The sequence below is a fragment of the Amblyomma maculatum genome, chromosome 1, assembly GCF_055883805.1.
Source record: "Amblyomma maculatum isolate TAMU_Amacu chromosome 1, ASM5588380v1, whole genome shotgun sequence".
Taxonomy (NCBI): Eukaryota; Metazoa; Arthropoda; class Arachnida; order Ixodida; family Ixodidae; genus Amblyomma; species Amblyomma maculatum.
The window spans coordinates 167,025,840-167,041,333 of record NC_139344.1 but is presented as its reverse complement, the minus strand read 5'-3'; the positions used below and the strand labels follow the sequence as shown (position 1 = coordinate 167,041,333).

Sequence of the window (15,494 nt, the reverse complement as noted above, 5' to 3'; positions counted from 1 at the left end):
TAGATCTAATTCTTGAAATCGATTCCTCACTTCCACAGCATATTCTAATGGAATCTGATCCAGATCATACCTGAAAGGCCTTCTAGTTTTCTGCGTTTTCCTCAATCGAAGCTTAATTTTGGCAACAAGAAGCTGATGATCGGTGCCACAATCGGCCCCAGGCCTTGTTTTTACTGCTTGTATAGCGCTTCTCCATATCTGCCGGCAAATAATATAATCGATCTGATTCCTGTACAGACCGTCCGGTGAAATTAATTTGTAGGCCATTCTTACTCGTCCACTCATCCACTTTTATTAACAATAAATCTGCTGCATCGACAAGTTCAACGCCAGTGTTACCTGTTAGCAGTATGCTTGTATCATCCGCGTACATGATAAATTTAGCGGTTGTATAAATATTTACGATATCATTTACATACACGTTAAACCAAAAATGTCCTAATATACTTCCCTGTGGGACACCAGACAAGATGCGTAATGAGCTAGAGAGGTGGTGGTTTATGATGCCGATTTGCCTGCGGGTTTCCAAATAGGAGCATATAAAAGAAGCCGATTTTCTACGAAATCCATAGCGTTGAAGTTTCTTAATTAAAATATGAGTGATGGAATCAAACGGTTTAGAGATATCAATGAATATCCCTAATACAAGCTTACCTCTTTCAATCTCATTTAAGATGTATGCTTTTTGTTCTAGTAAAGCGAGCTGTGTTCCTAAACCTTTACAAAAGCCATATTGAGAACCAGATAACAAGTTTTTTTTTTTTTTCTCGAAATTCTTTAATCGCTTTAAAATCACTTTCTCCAAAGGTTTTGAAAATACCGGTAGTATCAATATGGGTCGATAATTTCCTAAATCATTTCGATTTCCGTTTTTAAATATTGCTGTGACTCGTGCTATCTGCATCCTTTAGGGAAAGATTTCTGTGCTTAAGCAGAGATTAAAGATATACGTAATATAAGAAGAGAGAAGATCTGCCACATATTTGATGGGTTTTACTTGAAAGCCATCAATACCATTAACACTACTATCATTTAAGCTAAGAATTATGCTAACTATCCCTTCCTCTCTGCTGGACATAAAAATATAAACCTGGAATTGTATAATATGCTTCAAAATCGCTGTCTGGTTCTGTGTTACTTCCTATGTTGACGAAATGTTCATTAAATGCATCAGCTAGTGCTTTACCCTGAATCTCTATGTCATTTATTTTTTAGGTAGCGTATTTGTTCCTCATGGGCATGCTGGTTCAACAATGAATTCAGTTTCTTCCACAACTGAGCCGTGCGCAGAACTGATGAGTTAAAGGAACGCATGTAGTAGTCTCGCCTTTCCTTTCTTTAAATATTTGTCTAAACAATTTCTAAATGATTTAAAGGACTGAAATTACACTGTGTTTTTGGTACTTATAAATTAGCCGAATAAGACATTTTCCCTATGTATTCTGTTAGAAAGCGCCGTGCTTATCCATGGTTTACGTGCTTTCTTTTTTTGCTTACAGCACTTGAACGGAAAACTAGCTTCGTAACTTACTTTTAATATCTTGCAAAATGCTTGGTATGCCAAATTTCCGTCTATCAGACCATATACAGGTGCCCAAAAAGTGTCCGCGATTTTCTCTCGAAACACGGAAAGAGCACGTTCGGTTACAAGCTAAATATGTTTGGTTCGAAGGTGCATTATTGTGCTGTGTATGCCCTGTGAAGCACAAGTAGATTGGCAAGTGGTCACTCATACTAAATGCGAAGGTGCCAGCTTTATTAGCCTCAGAACGCAAATTTTAAACCCAATAAATCAACGAACCAATAAAACATTACCAAGCAGAAACGAGGACTTAATACAGATAAAAAAAATAAGAAACAAGATGAACGTCCGGCACATGTACGCTTCTACCTCGAAATAATTATTGTTGTTTCTGAAAGTATTTTCACCAGTTCCAAATAATGTTCTTCGCTCATAATATCCTTTTATAAATTTAGGCACTGGACGGCTGTTTTCTTGTGTGAAATGTACAAAACTGTTGAAGGTGACTTGAAATCAGTCGTCGTTTTTTAAACTGCCATTACATGATAAGCCTGTTTCGATGTGAACATGGGCTGCGAACAACTGAAGATTGCTTACATGTAGGGTTTTGGCTCCGCTCAATCAATCGTTTCATTTCTTATGAACCGCAAGGAAGAAATACCCACATATTTCGGATATATTCCCTCTACTGTCACTAATTTTCGCGTAGTACGAGTCGTTGCGTAGCTCTGTGATGGCCATCTTTTCGTGACAAGTTATAAGAAAGGCATACTTTAGACGACTTATAAGAAGCTTCCGCTGGCATATTTAAGCAGATGAAACGATTATAATTTTTCTTTGTAGTGGCGGACAATGCACTTATTAGATTGAATAAATTGCCATGTATGAAGACAATATCAGATTTATGTTAATAAAAACATTATTAAAAATGAAAATTTCCGAAATTTAGGTCACGCGCATGTACCCAGGGATTCTGCACATTTCCTGGGAGAGCTTTTGAAAAATTTTTTTTTTTACGTTATTTATCACGATGACAATCAATACATCAGCAGATATTTCCTCGGCAGGCGTTTTACTTTTTTTTCGCTATTAATTTTTACAAGCGCTCCCTAGTGTTTTTTTTTTTTTTTTTACAATATTTTACAATATTCCACATCTGTCAAACAATTGCTTTAAAAAAATATGGCCTATATGTTTTCTATGTCAGTCTTAATTACTCGCTGCTAGTTCAGGAAAGACTCTGAAAGTAAGTTTTTGCTACGCATCAAAAGCTTAAACCAGTTATACCAACGTGTGCATAACAGTATCCTGTAATATCTCACAGTTTCCCTACAATACTTTTTCTTCCCTGTGCTATTGAAGCATCGAGGCGCCTCCCAGAAGAAATTTTGAATGTCGATTCTGTTGATTTATTTGAAACTAAAAACAGGGCCCAAGACTGACTGAATATGTTGCTCTTCATTACGACTGTGGTTTGCGCGTTTCTCTTTTTTGTATGTATATATATATATATATATATATATATATATATATATATATATATATATATATATATATATATATATATATATATATATATATATATATAATTTTTCAATTGTACTGTGGATTGCTTACTGCGCTCTTTCACTTCAACTTTGTTCTTTGCTCTGTAATTTTGCTTTTCTTTCATTCTGGATTGTTTGCTTTGTGACCCACTCCTGTATGAGCCTGTAAAGGCTTACAGTATCTCTAAATAAATAAAATTCAAAAGTGGCCCAGATTCTTGAACATGTATGTTTTGAGAAACATGGACACATGTCTTACACAGACCAAAACTGCTGCACACAGATTTCTGGTGCAATGAATTACTGTGTATACGTACGAAATTGTGCAATAAAAGAAAAACTGTAAAACTCGTTGTAATGGGGTACGACATAACAAAGTCGAATGCATTTGTGTTACTAAGGATATTTCTAAAGGTATTTCTAAAGGTAAAGTATTTTTTAAAATGTACAAGTATTATTTATATGAAGACCTTTCACCGATTTACTCCATAGGGCTCATACCTATTTTACCTCAGGCTGTATGACACCAATGTCCCATCTCATGACTGCTGGCGGTAGAGGTGCGATATTTTCTAATCGCTTGCTAACATTGTGCACCTGTTGAGACAAGACCTTTTCAGATTCCTGAAATTAAAACGGAAATAACGATCGGAGTGACACTGTAACTGAAAGCTTCGACATTTGAAAAATCGTCGTCGCCAGCACGAAATAAAAGTGCGAAACATAAAAGAAAGGGCCGAAGGTTTCAGCTCGCATTTTTTGGGCACTTCAAACAAATCCAATACGGCACCTACGCCGAGTGCGAATGGCGAGGGGGCATTGCAAAGCGCGGAAGAAGCGTTTTCTAACAAGCGGCGGTGATGCCTTACTCGGATTGTAACAAAAAATACAAGCGAATCGAAAAAACAAACTAAATCTTCATAAGTGCATTCGTACCTGCATTCGGAAGTAAGGTGGCAAAAAGTGCTTTCAGTGCGAAGTGGTGAGATCGCAGGAGGCGTCAACTTCGATAAAGAATGCACGCGACTCCTACGTACGCGGTACGCGGCAGAACAGCTCCCTTTTACGAGGCTCTGGATGCTGTAATGCATCTCCTGGGTGGAGTAACAAAAAAGTTTCCTTCGGGTCCTCAGGGACGCTCCCAGCCTTCGCGGGCTATTTTTCATTATTACTAACGTGCTAAAAGCAAACACTGGCCTCCTGGGCGGCCAGAAGCTTCCACGTTCCCTGGACCTCAATGAGATTTGTTCGGCGAGCTTTTAGAACATATATGTAACTGTCGGTTGTAAACAAGAGAAGATTAAAAATGACATCGAAGTGGAAAGTAACGTTAGAGACAACGTTATTTGAGTAAACAACAGCCGAATGGTTTCTTTTTATGTTTGAAACCTCTAGAATGACGAATAACATTCCTTTGGCTCCGCTACTTTTAATGGAGTCCAACAGGGCCGGGGTTTACTCTCATATAAATACAAAAACACACAAAAAAGGCAATAATTTGTATTTACGCCCGAGGCCTTGACTTTCACACTTCTTGATGCTTGTGTCTTGATCATGCATTATTGAACGTAGCAGAATGCACTGTGCCAGGAAGACATAACTCTAGTTAGCAGTTCCTTGTTCATAGTACCGACTTAATATCATGCGAAGAAATTTACGTTCAAGCGGCGCGCGCTGCGTAGCTACGGAAAGAGAGAGATAAGTGAGAGAAAAGGCATTACACATTTCTGCGGCTAGGACAGAGCAGTTATTTGCCTCACAATTTATTTAGCTGCGTAATTTCTCTCTCACCCTCCTCACCGAAAATACCTGCTTATGTAAGTCGATAAAAAAACTTCCGAATGTCACTCACGTACGCGATTTGGAAATTATTTAGACAGGGGGCAGCCTTCCCCACGTCTTCCATAGTGTGGCCGCTGCAGGTTCAAGACGTCCGATACTTGCGGCGTGGCAAACATGTGTAAGAGATCCACGCTGCACCTTTCTTCCTGCTCTGTCGAGGTGCCAGGCATTTACTGCTATTCGCTCCACTTCGCGAGAGGTCATATGAGCACGTGGCCTCCCACGTGGCCGCATGGGTGTTTATGCCCCTCACATGCGCTATTCCCCGCTTCCTTCTGCGCTTCACAATGAATAATAGAGGAATAAGTCGCGAATCCATTAAACATGTCCTCGGAAATACGATCACGCAAAGTGCACTGGGTCTGTGCGAAACAATGAACCGGAATGTCACGTTCAGGTATCAGCTATATTGCACTGTGTGAGCGTGCGTGCGCGTGTAGGGTTTTAACGCGCTAGCGTCGAAAGCCCAGCACTGCAGAAGATGAGGCGTTGCTGGCGTCGGCGTTAGCGTTGTGGGTGAAATATCACGATCTTCGTTCTGACAGGTAACAGTTCGCTCATGACATAGCCGCCTACTGATTGGCCGGGGGGGGGGGGGGGGGGCGACGTCACGAAACCACGTCACAAGGTAGGAGCTGCCAACTCGGGTTTATGGGTTTATACTTTCAGATTAATGGGGAAGTACGTGAGAATCGATCTTTCCATGGCCATTGGGCAACGAGTAAGACACATTTTTCTTAGGGCGCGCAGGCACGTCCGTATGGCTTAAATATCTATGTCGGATGGTCTTTCACATAAATAGGCAGCTTACGAGTGTATGTTAGTGAATTTGTGAGGGATAAGAGATGGAAATTTAAGGGATCAGAAAAAAGCGAGTAGAAAAGATAGAAAAGGGAATATACACAAACGAGGAACCGCAAGAGAAGCCGAAAAAGATAGCTATTAACAATATCGCGTCGCATACCCTTAAAAGTGGAAAATTTTTGCTGCTGCTGTTGTTGTTGTTGTCAGTCCTACGTGGTTTTCAGCGGAGTTACTTGTTTCAGGTTCCTAGGAAAATAGTCGTAGTTATTGTCAGAAAGCGCCCGTGCAGCCGATCGTGAGTGGGGGGGAGGAGGGGACACGATCACGTGCTCATCTCGTGCAGAGAGGCTTGTGTCTTGTGCCTGGTGCTAACTTCCTCCCTCCGAGAAAAAAAAAAAATCTGGCCGGAGATTATCCGGAAACTGAATGGAAGCAGCGCTAAAAACACGGACGTGAAAAAATTACACAGCGCCTCTGTTATTACATTTTCCCGCCCGTGCATTTAGCGCTGTTTCTCATCAGAAAGCTTTGTGCCACAGCCAATCCGCCAAAGCGCCTTCTTGAATTTTCAGAAGACGCATGCTTTGTAACTTTGCGTGCAGAGAGAGGGGGAGTGATGGGGCGATTCCTCACGGGCCAAGTGTTTCTCTGCGCAATCGCTACCGCATGCCAGCCAGTGCCAATTTTCTATGTCGCGGTTTATGTGACTACCATTTAATCGTTTATCTGAATATGAAAAAGATTAGCCGGTGCTACTGTCGTGCCCACCATCTCATTATACATGTTCAACTTTAAAACTAAACTACATAAAGCCCCTGTTGAAATATGTGGCTCACGGGGACTTACGAAAACCGGCGCCACAAACAGTATTTGAGGTACGGTAGGCAAATAAGTTTTCCAACACGAACTAACCAGCCTGGATCAGTCCTCTTTTTGAGAGCAGAGACTTGTCTTTGATGAATAAACATAGTGATCAATGTCACCATGTCAATTTTGGCGTATCAATCTGTTTAGGCTATAATGCTACGCTTTCCTTGTGATCTGCATTGCTTCATAACCTGTGTCTTTTCCTGCTCTTCGTAGACGCCTACCACATCCGGGCGTTCGGCAGCAAAGGAGAGTCCAGGAAAAGCTCACGACGCTACGCAGAGTCCTGGTACATGCCTCGAGGTACAAGTCACGTCACATTTTCTATCGTCTTCTTCATCCGTACCTTAGATCGTTGTGCGGTCATTGCCGATCAGAAGGAATACGCTGGAAAATATGGAGCCGAAAATGTTATTCTTTGACTCCTGGGCCAGGATAATGTAGCGATCCTGCTACTATTCTATGACATTTCAAGTGTTTTCGTCTTCTGTCGTTGGCTTTAGCAATGCCACGCCTCCGCTATCGATGATGTGTGTGTGTATGGGGAGGGGGGGGGGGGGTACTTCTGCCCTTTCGCGCCGAACCACAAGCACGCAGTAGAATCGAAGGGTGCGAATAACTGGTCGAGCCTGTCATCTGGGCTGGTTATAAATTTTCATATTGTTTATCTTCGCGCCATAATAACGCCTCAAGTTTATGCCCCTAGCTGTATGTATATTACTCTATAGCTAAAGGATGCCTTTAGCTATAGAGTAGTCTACATACATAATTCGGAAATGGCGAAGAAGAGAAATGTTCTAGCACCAGCCGTTTGAGCACGAATTTTTCCTGTGAAAAACATCTGAGCTTTTTTAGGAAGCAGTGCCGTGGTGAAATTATAAACGAAACCTAGGCTCTGTTTCGTGAAAATAAAAAAGAAATCTTTTCGCCTTCATTTCATTGCTCTTTAATCACTGGTCGTCGTCATATTCGACGTCATCATCACATCCAGTAAGTAGGGAATCTCACCGGCACTGACATAAAATGCGCTACTGATGGACGTTAAAGGGTCTAAAAAATCATTCGGAAAAAGGACCGTTGGAAAAATGCAACTTATGGTACACGCATACATGACGCAGTTATAGTACACCGATGTATGGCAGCCTTGATAAGAGTGACAGAGGTCGCTTGTTAAGCCTCCAACGTCTCCTACTGGGTGTGCACGTGGACCTCGCGCTATTGAACTGAGCCTCCATCCACATGCTTGCTGATGCTTAATCGAAAGAAAATGCAGAATGTAATATGTAATTGACCTAATGGTCGACCGGGACATTTGGTCAACAAATAACTGCGTTGTTCTGCCAGTTGATTTCTGAAACCCTCCCACCCCCCTCTTTTGTTTTTGCAGCTAGGTGCAATTAGAAGGCGGTTAATGTTTTATTAAAATTATATGTGTATTATAACTCGCGATACACTAGCGGTGCGGGCGAGGTATTTCTTCTGCAGAAGTAAACCTACAATGCATCTAATATAACAATGCAACAAATTTCCCAAGAACACAAAATAAATAAAGCATTCATATCAGTACGCACCAAAGTGTTATTAATAAAAGCAATGGCGAAATTTAGGGCAACCTACTCATGTTCCCAAACCTTTTACGTTCTGTGAACGATACGGGACAGAGTTGCAAACACCCCACGAATGGCCATTCCTGCAATGCGAACTTGGGCTCGCCATGGCAACGGCCAGCGGCTTAAGCTTGTTGATCTTTGCCGGTGCTGTCGCCAGGCGATGCTTTTATTATCCGGCGCTTGGCTGCGCCAAAAAAAAAATAAATAAAGAGAGAGAGAGTTCTCGCGAGGGATAAACTTCCGAAAATTCCTGTGTTAAAACGATCTCATACGTTTCATCCATTAAATTTTAATGAATCATAGTGAATATTTTTAGTCATTAAAAAAAATCCATTCCTTCGTCCTGACTAACCCAGCCGCTAACAAATTAGATAATCTTCTTTGGGAAACCGGACTGACAGCTAGACTGCCTTACAGTTCTGTCTTAATGTATTTTAGGGTTTTCCTGCTTTCAGTAAATCAAATTACGTGTCATTAGTTGCTAATTTAATTTTAGCTTCTAATTGAACACTGTTTTCTGGAAGTTGCATTCGCTGCTACTGCGATCCACGAGGAGTTGAAAAGATTATTTTACGCCTCCTCTTCGACTATCGTACGTGCAGCCAGTGCGTAAATGTCCTATGTCGCTGCTTGCGGCTATTCACTACTTTTCAGGCGTACGGGTGGACGCCTTGTTCCGAACGTTTTTCAGTTTCCTCTCGATATTAGGCGCCAGTCACGTTTTCAACTCTGCCTTTGCTTCCATTCCACGACGCCATAAGTCATGCTTAATGAGTCCTCGTTCTCGCCAGAGTTAGGTTTCGACTTTTATTGTTGCGTTTCCCTATGCGTCAACAATTAGAATTATAGTTTCTTTCTGCGCAACAGCCCAGCGCTTTACGAACAATGTTCAGCGTTATGACTTCTTGTTATCATTACAGATGCGCCTACAGACATTGAGGAAGAGACGACTGACGGTAAGTACAAAATTACGGGTGTTCTATCAATATGAATGTGAGAAAATTTAAGGCTGGATATGCTGAGCTTTCGCAAGTGGCGGTTGGTAACGCTCGTCTCATGGGCTGTCATGTCCGAGCTAATAACAAGGGCCGTCGATTAGGAAACCCGACTTATGATCTAAAAACTTTGTGATTCGTAAAGCGGGTTCTTGCTGAAGCTGGTCTCGCTGTATAATGATCTTTTCTTTTCTGTTTACCGCGGAACTCTGTTGTACGGTTTACGATGCCTGGATGGCGAAAATAATCGGGATGTCACGAAGACATGATAGAGAAAACTGATAAGCATTACGTATATGACCACTAAAAAGACGATGTTGCATGGGTATTTGTAACTGGCGAGCGTAGAGAGCGGTCATAATCATTCCTGACTTTCAAATGTTGGTTGTAATTCTACGCACGTTTCTGATTTAAATATGCTTGCCGCTAGACGCATTCACAGGAGTTAGCACTACGTCGTCGTACCCATTTCGAAGGCCGTCTAAAGGGCAGAGATCAGCGATGAAGTAATTAAGAGCATCGTAGTTTTCAGGCGCTACATCCGCTGATGCGCAAGACAGCGTTGCCAAAGCCGAAGCCTTATACAAAATGTGGGTTTCGTCATTAATTTATCAATAGGCAGGCAACGCTCCGGAGAAGTATCGACCAAACATATACCGCCTGGTGAGCAGCAGCGTCGTTATCATTAGCGATATGGCGTCCCTGGTACACAGGTCCCCCGCATCGATGGACACCCCGCAGCTGCATGAGCGTTGCGCTCATTCCTCGCACTCGGCCCGAGAAGCACGCGCAACATCTGGCGAGGCACCGGCTCAAGTAAATCGCGGATCGAGCAGAAGCTGGAGCTAGGGTCGCCTTCATAATGATAACGACGCAGGCGGCCGCATGATAGCACGTGCGGGCTGTCGGTGCGCGCATATAATATTTGATCACTTCGGCGAAAAGACGTGCAAGTACGTTGTTAACTGTGCGTATCAGCGCTAAAAGCTGGAATGTTTTGTCGATGAGCATTCCTTCAAGTCAGTTTCAAGAGCACTATATGCCTGTGTGTTGATGAATTACCGAGGTCTACGGAGCATCTGCCGTGCTATGAGCGGCGCGCAAAACCTGGTATTGGCATATAATATTTGATCACTTCGGCGAAAAGACGTGCAAGTACGTTGTTAACTGTGCGTATCAGCGCTAAAAGCTGGAATGTTTTTTTTTTTTTTTTTTTTTTTTTTTTTTTTTTGTCGATGAGCATTCCTTCAAGTCAGTTTCAAGAGCACTATATGCCTGTGTGTTGATGAATTACCGAGGTCTACGGAGCATCTGCCGTGCTATGAGCGGCGCGCAAAAACCTGGTATTGGCAAATATTCAGAAGCCCCGCCGGGGTGGTGCAGTGGTAAGACGCCCGACTACTGTGCCGGAGTTCCCGGGTTCGAACCCGACCGCGGCGGCTGCGTTTCGATGGAGGCGAAACGAAGTGGCGTCCGTGTGCTGTGCGATGTCAGCGCACGTTAAAGATCCCCAGGTGGTCGAAATTACTCCGTGGCCCTCCACTACGGCTCCTCTTTCTCTCTTTCCACTTTCATTCCCACCTTTCTCCCTTCCCTTACGGCGCGGTTCGGGTGTCCACAGAGCAAGTGTGACAGTTACTGCGCCTTTCCCTTCCTGTGAACCAATTTATTTATTATCAGAACAGGTTTTGCAGCGTAGTAACGCTCGCCAGTTGATACAATTCCTTCGCAGTTGAGCAGCTCTAAAAAGCCAGGAAGGAACTGTTCCTTCTGTTCGCCATCTTTTTCTGCGGGACTCAAATATGAAATTTATCAATCGGCCCCATTTGTCCATTATTGTTTTTTTTTTCTTCAATTTAGCGAGTCCACTAAATTTTTAAATATGACGCGAACGCACTGGTGCTAATCCAACAACGAAAAAAAAAAAGGAAATAAATTAGTGGGGGCAAGGAACCTAAAGAGCCCAGAGTTAGTATTCCGTGAAGGTTCCATGATTTTCCCGACTGATCGCGATTGACTGGTATGCGGCTGCCGCTATCCGGGCGAAAAGGGCTATATAAAGTTTACTTAGAAGTCGACGTGCAAGACTATGTGACGCTCACTTTGACGAAGTAACAGCTTTTGCCAATCAAACTCCTAGCCCACCATGCGAGGCCCTAGCCATTGGCTTAGCCAGCGAGCGAGACAGAGAAGCCGCGGAAGCATTCAGAAGAACTAGCCGAATGACAAGAATGTGGTAACGTACACAACGCAAGAGCAAAAGCAAAATACAGCAAAGGAAAGCAAGCCAGGACCGAACAAACCGCTGAGGGAGAAAAAGGCGTGGGCATGCCGGAAACCACCTCATGATGCGGAAATCGCGCGGCTAGCCATACGTCCGCAGCTCCAACCGTGGCATGCGCCCACCGGCGAGCCTGTCAACCGCTGCCCCCATTTCGTCCTCTTCTCCAGGCCTCGGCGAAGCAGGGACGGACCGCGGATGGAGGGTGGTGCATGCTCCTGCGCGCCTTATCTGGCGCCGTGCAGCAGGGTAGCTCGCCCTGCCGAGTGCTGGGTTACGCCAGAAGCGGCCCGTTATCTCGCGACCACTGTAGCGTTGATCGACTTCCCACGCCGCCAACTAGTGCGGCAGCACCGATGTTAGCACCACTCCGCGAGACTTATCTGCCGCGCAGCCTTCGGCGCCTCCCCGCCTAGCATTCCTGTTTGTCTTTGCTCTGTCTGTGTTTCTTTTCGCCCCTGCGGTGCCGTGCTGGCCGCCTCTCGGCGGTTGATCTTCCCTGATCCTTTCCTCGCTCCCTGGGGAGTAGGCGGCGCCGGGCTGGCCGCAGGTTTTGTAACCATCCTGCTGATCGGTTTCGGCGACACAGAGAGAGAGGCAAACTCCCTCTCGGGTGACTTGGGATATTCGGCTGGCTCAACGCAAGGACCATCTGTCGCTGGCGATCGAATCACGTTGAGAAAGCGGAAGTCGCACGTTCCCCCTCTAGGGTATTTCTCCCTGACCGGGGTTCTTCTGCGCGATATTTATTTGTTCTTTTGGGCGCATCTCTTTTTTATCTCTCGCTAGTGTTCCTGCGGTAAGGCAGGTCCAGTTGTTTCGAAAGAGAGTATAGAGTGAACCTCTCGCGTTGAGGCGACATGGCGAGCGGTGTTGACATTTGCTGCCGTTTAATCGAATTGCCGGCGGCTCGTCTTCGAGATAAGGGCTACCACTGCCTCAAGGGTTTCTCCGCTGTATAACGATATGATCAGTGAAATGTGGTCCACTAGACCACAACTCAGGAGATGTACGCTTCAACAGAGGAGCTAAGCAGAGGTAATTAACGACCTCACTCTAGGCGTATCTGTTTTGGCGTTGAAGCATGAAAGGGTTTCTGCAGCCGCCTTTCCGACACAATATTTCAGGAAAAGCTTTTCGAATGTCTTCGTAGTATTGTAATGAGAAACCAACGGAAAATGAAAAGAAGGAAGCAAATCTTGGATGCATCGTCAGTAGCATTGCCGCGAGCTTAAAATGGTAGAAAAGGAGTTGAACGCGTGCTGCATTCAGCTCCATGAATGTCTCTGACTCACTCTGCCAGTGTAGTTCAAGGAAGGCCCGCAAACAATAGCAAGTTATAAAGTGCCTACGGCGGAAAATTGGTCTTTCACTTGCCATGCGGGCGCTTCTTACGACCAGTCTAGGACATTGGTGGTTTTAGCTAAACAAAGTGTCGATCATACGACATTAATGTTCGCTAACCGCGCTTATATGGAAACCAGTGCGGATAATAGCAATGCACGTCAGCGCCATGAAATCGCCCACTCCTATTAATCGGTGAAAGCGCTACTTCCGTCGACCACACGAACGCGGTTCAAGCATACTGCCCGCAGATAGGCGGTCATAGCTTTGCATGTAGCTTATGCGCGCAGAACATCACTGTGCTGTAATGAATACCACGTTAAACATGCTGCGATGGCTGAGTGGTCAAAGACATCGGAACAGCAGGCTACTGGCTTGCCGCTAGCATGGGTTCGAATCCTGAACATATAGGGTACGAATGCTTTTTCTCCTTGTAGGAGTATGCGAAATAGTGCCGCCTCATTTCATGTTTCCTTAAAAGCATGTGCCCTCGCCATAATAGCGCCGCCGTTTTAAGGAAATTTATGGCATCCTTGCTGGAAGTGGGCTCTTCTTCATTTGGTCGCCATTCCTTTTACATACACCTGTTATGCATTCGAGGACTACGTAAGTACATATCTTAACCATCTTAACATAACCTTTGTCTGAAATACCAGTTTGAAACCGCCCTATTTTGCTCTGCACATACCGGGAGGCTCATAGAGTCCATCCCACAAGCAGTCTTTTGTGGCTAATGTATACGAATTCATTTTCTTCGATTTTGTATTCACATTACCTCTGGCCGTAACGACAGGTGTCAGTGACAGTGGTAGCATGGCATCTCTTGAACCGTTGGAAAAATGTGAAAAGAATAAAAAATAGAGAAAGATTGGAATAGGAGAGTCATATCTACCAGTTGTCATATATCGCCTGTTGTGTTCTATTCAATAGCTGTAATTTCTCTCCCTCTTTCTCGTATGAAGTGCTGGTTACTTCAACAGTTTTGAGGACGTTTAGTTTCTTCGAAATGTTAAACAATATTTTCAGAAGCACCACAGCAGTACTTTGCAGTCGTTCTTTTCATAGTGGATCTACTGCACATTAAAAGGGTAGATAACTGAGCTAGTTCGTACACAATTTCAAGGTTTAGAAGCAGCAGAATAAAAAACAACGGGGACGTAGCAAGGAACACACAGGACGAGTACAAGCTGCACCAAAACTTTCGTCTTGATGCAGCGGGAGTAGAGGCGGGCACGGCAGGTGACGAAAGCAAGGTGACGCCACAGTCATGTATCTAACTGATGAGGGTAACACACAGAAAAGCTGAGAGTATTGAAAATGGACACGTGCTGTACCCGCCTCTACTCCCGTGGCATCAAGAAGAACGTTTTGGCGGCTTGTACTTATCCTGTGTGCTTCTTTCTACGTCTCCGTTGTTTTTTTATCCTGCTGCTTCGAAAACTTGAAAATACTGCACATGGTGTTTGAATAACTGTCATGCTGGTGACTAAGTGTCATCGTTTTCATCTCAGCGTTTGGTTCGCAACCGGGCCGTTTTTGCTCTTTGTAGAGAATGGTGGCCCCGGAATAGTCGATGTGTTTAGAGGGGCTTCCGGTGAGTGTTAATGAGTAGCGAAGCAAGCATTTTTTCAGCGCTGCACATTGTCATGTTTGTTTATATTAACAGTATTCTGCTATACAAACGAGCTCGTGAAACTCGCGTTTTTCGCAGCAACATGTGCCGCCACGGGTTGCTCCATGCACCATCATAACATAACATGCTCGCTGCACGAAGTCTGTGCCGTATTTTATCGAAATCTCAACGTCACTGTCGGGAGCTTGGCGTTATGGTTCTTGAAATTCACGAGCGAATCTCTGTATAGCTGTTAGTATGTTTTGCGAAAAAAAAAAAAAAAACCCGAGTTCTCTCTCCCGTGGTGTCGAAATATTCTCGTTTACTTAAATTCATATTTCCGTGCAGTTAAGCTTGACAGCAAAATCTTTCCGGAGAAGTCAGCCATAAGGGTATAGCTAAGTAGGACGGTAATGATATTTAACTCACAGAAGGTGGGACACTGTGCACTAGACCAGATGGAACCCAAAAGTTTCGCTGATGCTCGTAGAATAAATACAAAGAAGCCACCAGAATGAGTGGTCTGTTATTATGCGCACTTTGAAAATTATCTTTCTACACTTCAAGCGAGCCCAGTATGCAGCATGGATTTGCATCTGTCTTTGTAGACAACGTTTCAGTGTGATTCATTTTACATCTGTATGACGTCTCTCTGAAGGCTAGATTGTGGCTCTGTGGACCCCATGCTTAATCTATTCGCAGGAGCTATATTTCGTGCTCGTTTCTTGGAAAAAAATGTCAAAGGGATTTTAAGAGTCAAAGATTGCATTTACTACAATGTGAAAAGACTATAACATATAATTGTTCAACATGGGGTCCCGAAGTAAAGAAAATTGCCTCGATAAATCGACTTAAGACAATCGCAACCTTGTATTGTCTTGAGTCTGATGGACTTGTGCAAGTCGCAAAATAACACGCTGAGCACCTCAAACTTAAAACGTTGCTACCATGCTTATCAACTTTTCATTTACGATTCGTAAAAACACAATTACTGTTGGGGTGCAACGCATTAACACTGTGCATACCTTTGAATGGCATGTGACAGGTAACATGTGTGACTCAGCGATTGC

The 15,494-nt window shown here is 43.8% G+C and overlaps 1 protein-coding gene across 1 annotated transcript in view; it reads left to right on the top strand.

Annotated features, from left to right (window-relative positions):
• The window catches only part of Hasp (Hig-anchoring scaffold protein), a 550,586-nt gene that overhangs the window by 137,732 nt on the left and 397,360 nt on the right, over positions 1-15,494 (top strand). The window contains exons 2-3 of the mRNA XM_084589524.1: positions 6,799-6,885; positions 9,113-9,148. Coding sequence (XP_084445650.1) covers positions 6,799-6,885; positions 9,113-9,148 — 123 coding nt within the window. The remainder of the gene's footprint in view (positions 1-6,798; positions 6,886-9,112; positions 9,149-15,494) is intronic.